At 42.0% G+C, this 12,066-nt stretch overlaps 1 protein-coding gene across 1 annotated transcript; it reads right to left on the bottom strand.

Annotated features, from left to right (window-relative positions):
* Nucleotides 1–9,619: 9,619 nt before the first annotated feature.
* LOC132992403 (D(1) dopamine receptor-like) lies at nucleotides 9,620–11,907 on the bottom strand. Its single transcript, XM_061061668.1, has one exon. The coding sequence runs from the start codon at nucleotides 11,592–11,594 to the stop codon at nucleotides 10,239–10,241; it is 1,356 nt and encodes a 451-aa protein (XP_060917651.1). The 5' UTR covers nucleotides 11,595–11,907; the 3' UTR covers nucleotides 9,620–10,238.
* Between the last annotated feature and the right edge of the window lie 159 nt (nucleotides 11,908–12,066).

Genomic DNA, 12,066 nt, shown 5'->3' with positions numbered 1-12,066 from the left:
CTTCCACAGGAAGTCACCCCAGACTGCACCGGTGAACATCCAGGGCTTGGACATTGAGATGGTGGAGACTTCCATATACCTGGGTGTTCACCTCAACAATAAACTGGACTGGTCACACAACACAGACGTCCTGTACAAAAAGGGCCAATGTCGACTTCACCTGCTGATGCGACTGAGGTCCTTTGGAGTGTGCAGGACTCTGCTACGGACATTCTATGACACTGTGGTGGCGTCTGCACGGGAGGAGGGAGCACAGAGAGAGACAGGAAGAGACTGAACAGACTGGTCAGGAGGGCTAGTTCTATCTTAGACTGTCCTCTGGACTCTGTAGAGGAGGTGGGTGAGAGGAGGATGTTAGTGAAGCTGACATCCATCATGGACAACCCCTCTCACCCCCTGCATGACACTGTGGGGGCCCTGAGCAGCTCCTTCAGCAGCAGACTGAGACACCCACCCTGCAAGACAGAGCGCTACCGCAGGTCTTTCATCCCATCTGACGTCAGACTATTTAATCGGACTCTTTAACAACATCACCACTCATAACAATAATGCTACACACTGTGTGTGTTTTCTAATAATAAGTCTCATACCTGCACATACCTGGTATTATTCTATTATTGTATTTTTTCTGCCTTTATTTAACTGATGTACATATGTTTGATTTTTGATTTTTTTTTTCAAATATATGGATGTATGACCGTAAAGGGCTTCCGAAGTATTTAATGCTTTTGATCAGACAGTTAAAAGTGATCTTGTTTAGCTCTTTATTTTTCTTATTCTTATACTTTACACATGTAATGTGGTTGCTTGTTGGTCCCTGGGAGAGACTATATAAGGGTGACGTAATCAAGCGCTCGCTCTCTCTTACCTGTGTGCAGAACAAGGAAGTGCAGTGTGAGGCGAACTGATAACAAACATTTGCTAGCGGTAAGCGATCTATTGAACTTAAAACATAACGCTATCTACACAGTATGAAAGCACATGCAAGAACAAAAAGTGAAATGTCTTCACTCTTGTAGATCGCGGATAACAACAAGTAGGGGGCCAACCAAGGGGCAACCTCCGGTCTCGAAAAATGAAGCCAATGCGGAAGTACAAAAAACTGCAGTTCCTCGAGGTTCCGCTTGAGGCTGGCTGCAGAAGCGCCGAAAGTGCCATAAGCCCACAGCCAAAAAAGCCCGTTTTTACCACAGGAATTAACATGTTTACAGCCTGGTACAAAACAAACAAATAGGTGTGATTAGCTCATGTCTCGATCGACACACTGTACGGGGGTCATTTGATTTGATGAAGGATTAGAGTTATTCACAATACGGCGTGTAGCTGACCAGCTTGACAGGCGGGCGCGGTGTAACAGTTTGTCAAGAGGCTTAAAACCCGCCTCAGCTCTCAGCTCTCAGCTCTCAGCCTGTGGGTGACATCACTCAGGCCATCCGGGGGAGACCTCCCTCGCAGCGAGCTGTTGAAGAGAAGCAACCGAAGTCCACCCCAGAAGAACCAACAAATGCAGATATTGTTGAGGCTCAGGTTTCTTCCTCTGTCTCTGCAGCTCTCTGGGCACCTCGACGGACCAGTCACCAATAATCCACACTGTGTCTATAGGAGAAATACAAAGGTGTTCAATCAATGCCTCAGACAAGACAAAATGTACAGTTAACTACATGTGACAGCTCAGGGTGTTTTTTTGTTATTAGCCACATCTGCAGGAATAATATTGAACAAGGTAGCTGCAACTCATAATAATAGATGCCAGTCTTAAACACTATTATTTCTAATACTTAAAGTTTTTGGTGTGAAGCTGACACTGTCCACAGACTCCATGACTTCACAGGGTTCTATAGAAAACAAATATCTTATAATAAATACTAAATCATTATTTTTCAATTGTCATGTTCACCCACATCACTGTTGACATCAGTAAATATAAAACACAGACATTCCTCTTTTTGTCAGAAGAGTAACATGAACTGTATGTTTTGTAATATTGATTTCTTCTCTCACATATTTATTTACAGTTTATGGATAAAACTTTGCTAATGTATTTCTCTGCTAACACTGACAAAGTCTAGTAACTGCTCTGACAAATAACTAATAACCATAGTTTATATATTTAACAAAGTGTAGTTTTAAGACTTTAATTAAATATTTGGGTTGAATATAATTCGTTGTAACTGTGTTGTAGAAAAGTTAAATGTTAACTTACTGTTTATAGAGATAACTCAGGACGAGAAGGAATAGGGGATGATAGTAGCCTAGCTGTTAGCTATGCTGTGAAGTGGACTGCTAACGTCGAGCTGGATGGGCGGAGTTAAGTCCCGCCGGTCCCGCCTTACTGCTGTGGCTAGGTTGATCCGAAGTTAGGTTGAGACTGCAAATCCAATATGGATGCGGCCGTCGATTGGACTCATTTGCTGCCTATGTAACAGACGGGTCAGGGTTCGTCCAGTAATATTTACTGTCTATGGGGACAACTGGACACTGTCGTGACGAATTGTTTTACCAGTATGAGAGTCCTTATGTGTGAACTCATCTCTGTTGGGTTTACTAATTAGGTTATGTTTTATTGTAGCTCTTAATCATCAGCGGCAGCAACAGGAGTAAACTTGCTGTTAGGTTTTGATTATTATTGTGCAAAATATATGTATCAAATTATGTGACATTGTGTTATCATTTTTCTATATATTTGTTTAGTATGGCTCATCACAACATTAAAAGCACACTGCTGGTCCGGGTGCTAAATTGAGGAATTAAAGGTATGCTATTTTGGGTTGACAGAAATGTAATAAATATGTTTTGATATTGATTTAAAGTTTTTTTTTTTTTTTTCTCTAGGACTTGGAATGAACTCTAAACGGTCACTGTTCTTCCCCACTTAAATATTTACTTTTGTTTATTTTTAGAATAAGTTTTAAATTAATTCAATATTTTTGAAGGGCCGTTTGCAATAGATTGTTTATGGACGAAGGGCAATCCTTGAATTCATGGTAACATTATATGGTGGGTAGTAGCTCTGAAAGCCTAGATCCCTTTTGCTGTGTTTATTCATTTGTAGTGTTATTTATGAATTATTTGTTGTGTGAGCTTGTGAAGTTAGTGATTTTAAGGGAGTGTCGTGAAATGTATCAGTTGGATCTTGTATGTGATTAGGAGCCGCTATTTTTCCCTATGTACCTGGGTACTATTGGTATCAAGTGATTTTGAGTCATTCTTGCACACTGTCTCAGTAATGTACGTGTGTCTCGTCTAGTGAACTGCGTATAGTTCTAAAGCTACTGTGTCACCTGTATTTGGTCGTTTGTATTAGGCCCTCTTGAATGTTTTATATTGTGACCAGTAAGAAAAAAACGATGACTGCTCTCCGCGTGTCTCTGTCTGATCTATTTATAGAGGTTATAGATGGACGCACTGAGAGGCGGTCTGAAGGCTTCCTGAAGCCTCGCACTAATAATTCAGGTGCTTCACGCAGCAGCAGGAATGAGAACAGGCAGCCAGCTGTGCACTTACACAGTTGGACTAACCGAACGTGCCATCTGCTGGAGATACTCATGTCTCCTTAATAGTCTTTTGAATAATAATCATGGTTTTCAGTGTCCTTCACACAATATTTATATATGTATTCACTGAAGATAAAGGAGAAGAACATCTGAAGGTTATCTTTCATTGTTTGATGTTTCCCCATTTTCAAAAGAGTTTGATTTTTTTTTACTTTGTGGAGTGCAGATCCTGAGCTCTGCAGAAACCCTCTCACGGGCCATTTTCCTGTTAGATATTGCTCAGAGTATGAAGCTTAAATATGGTTGTAATTTTGTACTTTTGTGTTCCAATTTGTAAGTTGTAAAAATGAAGAGAATCTGACAGTCATTATACCAACATGTTAAACAGAAAATAAATAAAAAATCGAAAATAGCTTGACCGTATTTTATTGTAAGCGAACAACGCATTTCACCTGTAGCTTCCTCAGGTTCGCCCAGCACCAATGTAATCAATCTAAAATGTATTAGATAACCCCTTAACTTCTGCTAGGTAACAACTTATGTTAGCATTCAACCACTTCCTAGCTAACATACCATAAGCTAGGTTTCTACATCTTACTGTCCCCACTGTTGAATGACAAACTTTAGCATCCAGCCACTTCCAAGCCATAATTACCATTAGCTAGGTATTTACATCAGGTGTAATCAATTGTGTATCAACTTAAATACAAACAGCCTTTTTCCTATCTTTGTACATCTATATTGATTCCGCAATGGAATAATATTGGTGTCCAGTCTATGAGTTCACACGCTTCAGTGTTGCAGAAGCACAGCACAGCGGGAGCTCCACATACACACACAGTCAGACATGCATACACACATAGCTGCGCTCCTACGCTGGCTTTTCTGATACCATCTCACCTCTGTAATGCCTTTGTTACTACCTCTGAAGATGGTACAGAGGGGGGACCACTTCAACCTCCATTATGCCTCTGCGACATTCAGATTGAAGGTGAAACGTCACAAGGCTGTAAATATCGCGGCTTGAAATATTGTTATATTTGAGCTATTACTGCAATAATAATACCTCCATAGCTTTGCTAATATTATGTGACCATATTAGTTTTTTGTTCTGCAGAAACATCGACATCATTGACTTAAATCCAAACAAAAAATCCACGCTGTAAGCACTTCATAAACTTTTCCTGAGTGTTCTGCAACATCAGGCACATATTAAGGATTGGATAACTTGTGCAAGAGTCTAGTGCTGACAGTCATGATTGTAAACTAGGACTCAATCTGACTAACTGTGTAATGTAATGCATAGAGCAGCCCCTCAGGAGTGGACCGGGATTAAAGCAGGAAACTGTGTGTGACCTGATCTGATCTACCCTCAGAGACTGAAGAGGATTATAAAGACTTTTGGACGGAAAGACTTCCCAAACTGGATCAGAGAAAAAAAAACACAGTACATGTGAGGTCAAAGCAAATCCGTCATTCAATATCTTTGACGGCCAATGCACATTATTCTATTTTCTTTTTTAACTGGTTATGAAACAGACTGAAATTAATACTGATGTGTCTTTATGACCTACAAATGCATGTTAGATAATACATTTTAAAAAAGTATATATATTTTTTTAATGCCACCAGGTCGCTGTCATACAAGGTGAGTAACGGCACAGACACCAGATGAGCCTTTCTCCAAGGAAAAGGTTCAATGTGAGTGATACATATATTCAGTATAAAGACAGCAGGCGAACCTTTGTTTGTAATTTAAACAGTTTATAAATGATGGTTCCTCTTTGACCCTCTTACAGTATTTAAAAATTAATTATTAAATTTAGTAGTCTGTGATGCCCCAGTAGTGTCATCAGGTAATGTTTTCATTGCATTGTCATTGTGATCAATCAGTCATTATTTGTATAGCTCCAATTCATAACCAGTGTTATCTCGAGACGCTTTACAAAAGAGCGGATGGGATAATATGTTGGAAGGATGAATTAATAAAATATTTGGTATATAATTAATTAATTTTTCAAAAGAATAAGGTGGAGACAAAGTAAAAAATAAAGGATTATTATTGTCTTGGGGGTGCGTCTATAACTTGTGGTCTCAATGCAGCTCATTAATTAGAGTTACACAGCACACCTGGGACCGGTGGGTTGAAGCACGCACACACACACTCTGCTCTGACCTTCTCCACAGGTATACTGCATTTTGGTTTGAGAATAATAGTCTAAGTTACCTTTGTTTTTGCTATGTTAGCATTTCACAACCTACAACCTTGCAACAACACACACACTTACGCCACTCATGCACATCACACACCACTCACTTTACTGACATCCACACCTCTTACTGTCTACCCATCTAGCCATTTGCTTCCACTCATCCGAGGTCAGGCAGCGGTGGCAGCAGGCGCAGTAGATCAACCAAAACTTCCCTCTCCCCAACAACGTGTTTCCGATCCTCATGGGGGATTCCGAGGCGTTCCCAGGCTAGATGGGATATATGATCCCTCCAGCGAACTCTGGGTCTGCCCCGGGTCTCCTCCCAGTTGGACGTGCCAGAAAACTTCCAAAGGGAGGCATCCAGGAGACCTCCTAACCAGATGCCCTAACCACCTCCTTCCGGCAGAGAACCATGGCCTCGGACTTGGAATTGCTAACCCTCATCCCAGCCGCTTCACACTCGGCTGCAAACCGCCCCAGTGCCTGCTGGAGGTCCCAGCATGAAGAGGCCAACAAAACCACATCATCTGCAAAAAGCAGAGATGAGAATTTGAGGCCCCCCCCAAACTGACCCCTCCCCCCCCCCCCCCCCCCCCCCCCCCAGCTGCTCCTTGAGATCCTGTCCATGAAAATCACAAACAGAACCGGTGACAAGGAGCAACCCCGACAAACGTCAACACGCACTGGGAACATGTCTGACTTTGTGACTTTGATACCTCCTACTGTAAATATTTAATTCAGTCTAATTTGAGTAAATAAAGACAGAACAGCAGAGATTAATCGAAGAGGGTGCAAGATAGTTATGACTTCAAAGATTTGGTTCAGTATTTGGTCGAACCACTAGCAGTTAACTGACCCTCAGAAGAGCGGTAACAAGCTGTAATTGCGTCATCTCATACACTAAAAAGCTAAAATGGTCAATAAAAGCTGGTAGATACACTTACCGAAAAAACACCGCCATTTAGTTGTTTAAAAGTCTTGATATAACCAGTGTTTGATTAAAGATATAAGTCATTACTCAACATCTCCCAGCAAAACCAATATTAACAGCATTAAAAACTTTCTTTTGATATCATGGATATATGATAAATGCTTAAATGGCTTTCCATAATGAAACACAAACTGCACTTCTCAGGGGAATTTTGTATGCTGTCATACCTTTTCTGCAAAAGGTTCTGGGACCAAAAGCACCCTGATCTATTAGTATTTCTTTCATAAACTTGTTTCTCATTTCTCTGTTTCAGTCCCGCCCTATGGCATGCAGGCTCTTTTAACTCTCACATACAAAGTGGGCAGGTGTGGCTCATTAAAAGTTTTCCAAGTTGAACACGATCATCCAGAGACACACGACGATGCAGTGCGCTCCTTTCGGCTGACGTGAGAATTAGAAACAGGAAGACTAAAACAAGGTCAGTGAGTCAATATTAATAGAAATAATCACTTTGTCATTCCTCAGAGGACGGCACACACGTCTCTCTGAACCACACATCAGTCAGGCAGGATGTGATTTTTTTCCCACTCAGTAACCTACATGCAACCACTGTGACTGTGAGGTACATTTTAAATCATTCATATGACCTCTGTTTTATTTATCCTCTTTGGCATGGTGACTATTCTTACATACAGTTGGAGATGCCTGCAGCTGATGGGTGTCCTATGTAGGTTACAAGCCCATTACACAGTGAACACTGCATGGCTGCACATGCTTCCCCTCGGGAATCCATTACACGGTATACGGTACCCTCTCTATGTTTTTCTCACTCCTGTTTAATCAGAAAAAACACACATACATACATGTTATCACTGGTGCCTAATGGGGATAAAACCAATGTTAATTGCATACTTTAAAGAAACAGTTTGAAATGTTTGCTAAGTGTGACTATTTTTTTTTTTCAGGGAGGTTAAACAGAATATCTACATCAACATTATATTTTCATGGTTAATATGTAGCCTGAGCGTGTGGCCAGTTAGCTTAGTTTAGCATTAACAATGAGCTTAGTGATAAACCTGGATTATACAAACACTAGTTGGGAGTCTGATTTTTGTGCTTGTCATATCGCCGGACTTTGGTTCTGTCACATTCTCTGATTGTTTGTGTACAGGTCAGCATGGCGACTGAAACGGAGAGTACTATATTTGAGTTGGAGCTGATAAATATTGAGCAGCAGTTGATCATACTGGCTTGTAGCGTTCCTCCTTCTGCAGATTTGTTTTTAATGGCGGCGATACCGGAAATGTTGTAAATGCATAGTTTCGTCTGCCTGTTGTAAATGCAATTTTTGTAAAAGTGAAAACAAGAAAAATGATGTAATCACTGAGGTTAACAAGTGCTGGTTAGTAAATTTTGGTTACTTTCAACCCTCTACAAAACCAGAATAGTCCCATAAGAGGATTTTTTTTCAGTATCTTTTTGTGTGAATGTAACAGTAGTAATGATTCCAATTCCCCAGTTGCCATTATTTGTCAAAATCTGACACTATTTTACCAATAACTTTTATTTTTTTATAATGTGAACACTCTTTATAAAGTGTCGTGTAAGCATTTATTTGAGTACGAAGCCACAGCTAGATTTATTGTTTTTAAATGTTAATAGCTAGCATGGGAGTGTAAAATCCAGGAAAGGATTATTTTCCCCTACAGAACGCCCCACCCTAGACACAACGTTGACTGTAAGCATAGAATTATTTAGCTATTACCCACTCCTGTGTGCATAGCTGTAAGCAAGCAACCACTGGCTTTAGCTCCAATTTACATAAAAGCAATCTTCTGACCTTACGCTAAGCCAGATGACCACTTTACCCGAAAGGACTTTTCTTTAAACATTTTTATAACCCCAACAAAATACTTGTTAATACCATTACGGCTTATGGCTACTTGAGCCTATAACTCATTTTCATTGACTCGCATATTTAATAAATTTAGTCTACCTTTATTGTCTTTGCTGTTCCTGTTTTTGTTTTTCATGCTTCTGCTCTGTTAGCCTTTGAATTGCCCCTCAGGATTAAATACACGGCACACACTTTCTTTAACTCAAACATGAAAGTCTCATTAAACAAGAATGAACAGATGTTAAGATATGTGCAAGTTCAACAAAGAGCACCATAAGTGAGTGCGTAGGAGTGTGTGTATCATCACCCCTCTTTCCCTGCATCGACCTCACTGCACAGAAAAGAATCACAGCTTGTGTGTTTTTAAGGGTTGTCCCTTTAAAAGCCTCTGTGTTCTCACTGTTCGGGGGCATCTTTCGCAGGAACATCCTACACAAATTATTCATGTTTGTTTCTTTCGGGAGAACGATGAGGGGAAACAGAGTGCACAGTGCATCCACCATGAAGCACAGCTGACGGGTGCTAATGTGAGTCGGTTACATAATCCCATTTATAGAGATCCACAGCACTCCTGACCTTCAATAGGTCCCTCCGTGGAAGGGAATAGAAGGAAGCCTAATGGCAAAACTGCACATCCTCCCCTTCTCAATCTATGATATATTTGATTTATATGCTGTTAAATTATGTGAAAATCCTTGTAATATCTCTAGTTTACGTTTAAAGATTTGATTCATAATACATACAACATCAGATCTAATCTAACTTCTATAAATGCATAAGCACGTGCAAAGACATTTTGGTCGTGGAAGCACTTTGATCTCCCCTTGTATGAGTGTTTTTTTTTTTTATTCTGTTACTGCTGGCCTTGGTTGTAGGCAGGGAAAAGTGTGTGTAGGGATTTAAAAACAGGCGACAAAATAGACCACTGACTGTCGTCTGACACACATTTAGCTTTTTTTATTAACAGATTTCTGCAAAAATGTGCCATCCCAACTCCATTCTTGCAGCATAAGCAGCTTGGCAACAAAAGAAGAAAGACTTAACATCAATATTTATGTCTGAATCAGCCGGCTGGAAGCCCCCCAAGAGTCCATAGTCATGAGGTGGTAGCTGATGGGGCAAAGAGATGACTACTTATTCGAACTGATTCAAACTTAACAATCCTACAGGGGAGTTTTTTTTTACAACTGTTTCTTAACATAGCTTGACTAAATGAAACAGAAAATATTGCTCTTTCGGTTTCTTTCTTATTTCATTTGACTTTTTTAAGCTATTAATGATCCTATTATGAAATGAAGAGGTAGATATCACATTACATTTTGCAAGTTCCCCCAAAAAATTGTAGTCCATCTGGGGTTAATATCCCTGAGAACAAAGTACAGTAATTATTACAGCTTCACAATTTTACAAGTTAAAATAAATAAATAGTCTAGTGATCTGTCTTACCACCACTGATGTTCTGAAAAGGAAAAAAAAGGCTTTATGTTTTTTTCATATGCCTGGTAAAATGGATTATGGGTATCACTTTGCTTTCTCTTAATGTAGCCTTTCGTTTGTTCACATGTTTGAAATGAGAGGTGAATCCACCTTGCTCCAGTGCTTCTATTTCTGCAGATGCCTGTTTGAATGAGCTTTTCTTTTGCATGTTTGTAGGCCTAATGCACCTGACCCCACACACACACGGGCTTGAAATAAATAGTCACTCATATCGGTATCTGCGTCAATCTGTCTTTGTCTTTACTCTCCTCAGTGTCAGTCACCTGCTCCGAGTTGGTCCCTCTGTGATAAAGCACAGTCACCATAGTGTTCCCGCTGTCATCACTCCCTCTGGCTTGCATTGCACAGGAGACGCTCACCTTCGCGGTCAGCGGGCTCTCGTGCTTCAGCTGCCCGGCCTCGTTGCTTGCCATCGCCGTCTCCACCGCTGCGCTCATCGCTGCGCAACAGCCTCGTCCGCGGCAACGCAACAGGCGCAGGAAGGCGTCTCTGAAGTCCGCGTTCAACGCATAGATGATCGGGTTAAGGGACGAATTGCTCCAACCGATCCACACAAAGACGTCGAAGGTTTTTTCACTGACACAGTAAGGGCCTCTCTGCGCCCCCGGGGTCTCTGGTCCGGGACAGAATGGCAGCGCGCAGTTCAGAACAAAAAAGGGCAACCAGCAGCAGACGAAAACACCCATGATGATGCTCAAAGTTTTGAGGACTTTCGTCTCTTTCCTGATGGACACTCTGAGCTCCCGGTGTGACTGACTAGAGCGCTGAGAATCTGCATGAAGACGGATATGAGACTGATACGAGTTGGCGTCTATTTCCATGCACATGTGAGGGAATTGTTCAAGTACCTCCGAGCGGCGACTCTGCGCGCGCTCCGCCGCTCGCTCCAGGGAGGAAATCATCCGGATCTGCATCTGGGCTATCTGATAAATACGCGTGTATGTGACAATCATTATGGCCACGGGGATGTAGAAGCTGATGAGTGAGGAGGAGATGGCGTACGTACGACTCAGACTTGAGTCACAGCTCCCGTCAGGAGACTTACCGTGAAGCGCATCACCGAGCTCCGCCCGATGCCAGTTGAGCTGCACAGGAACGAAGGATATGACCACGGAGACTGTCCAGGTCACCCCGATCATTACAGAGGCCACCTTCTTGTTCATATTCCTCTCATAGCGGAACGGACTAGAGATGGCCCAGTACCGGTCCACGCTAATGACGCACAGGTTGAGGATGGAGGCCGTGGAGCACATGATGTCGCAGGCCAGCCAGGTCTTACAGAATTCTCCAAACGGCCAGAAACCGGCAACTTCAGCCACAGCTTTCCACGGCATCACCAGCACGCCAACCAGGAGGTCCGACAGAGCCAGAGACACGATGAAGATGTTGGTAACTTTTGCGCGCAGGTGTCGGTAGCGGTAAACAGCTGCGCAAACCGTGAAGTTGCCCAAAAGCGTCCAAATGATGAGCAGCGCCAAGAGGCAGCCCGTCAAAGCTCGGTCCGCCGGTAACTTCTCCGGTCTGCCGGCTCCTAGGAGTGCCAAGCCGGTCGTGTTAATCATTTCACTGTCCTGTGCCCCGCCATATTCGAACTACACGGACAAAAAAGGCGATCCATTTGAACCACAAACAAGGAGGCGAAGAGTCACTCATAGTGTGGAGCGTGCGTGCTGCTCCATTCACACTGATCTGTGCTGCAGCTCTGAGCGGACAGCAGATTTACAGACCACATGCACCACCAGCTGGTTCACTCACTGCTGCCACAGACGCACAGAGCCGGGGGATGTTTGCATAAGAGAAGAGGAAACATGCCAGGTCACCACTTGTATTCAGTTGATATAACTCTTAATCAAGTCTTATCTCCGCCCAACTATACTGAAACTGAAGGGTTGTGCAAACAAATAATCAATAAGTTGATGAAGATCGTTGATCAGTTTAATTTCATGATAAACAGTAAAGATATAACAGATTCCTGTTTAGGGTTCATGATGGTTTTCATAAACTGGGTCAAGTCATTATAAATCAGATTTTGCA

This window comes from Labrus mixtus, chromosome 2 (genome assembly GCF_963584025.1).
Source record: "Labrus mixtus chromosome 2, fLabMix1.1, whole genome shotgun sequence".
Lineage (NCBI taxonomy): Eukaryota > Metazoa > Chordata > Actinopteri > Labriformes > Labridae > Labrus > Labrus mixtus.
The sequence above is the reverse complement of the archived record's forward strand: the minus strand, read 5'-3'. Positions and strand labels throughout refer to the sequence as shown.

Excerpts from the sequence above, each read along its gene's own strand:
- LOC132992403 (XM_061061668.1), bottom strand. The coding sequence starts at position 11,594 with ATGATTAACACGACCGGCTTGGCACTCCTAGGAGCCGGCAGACCGGAG.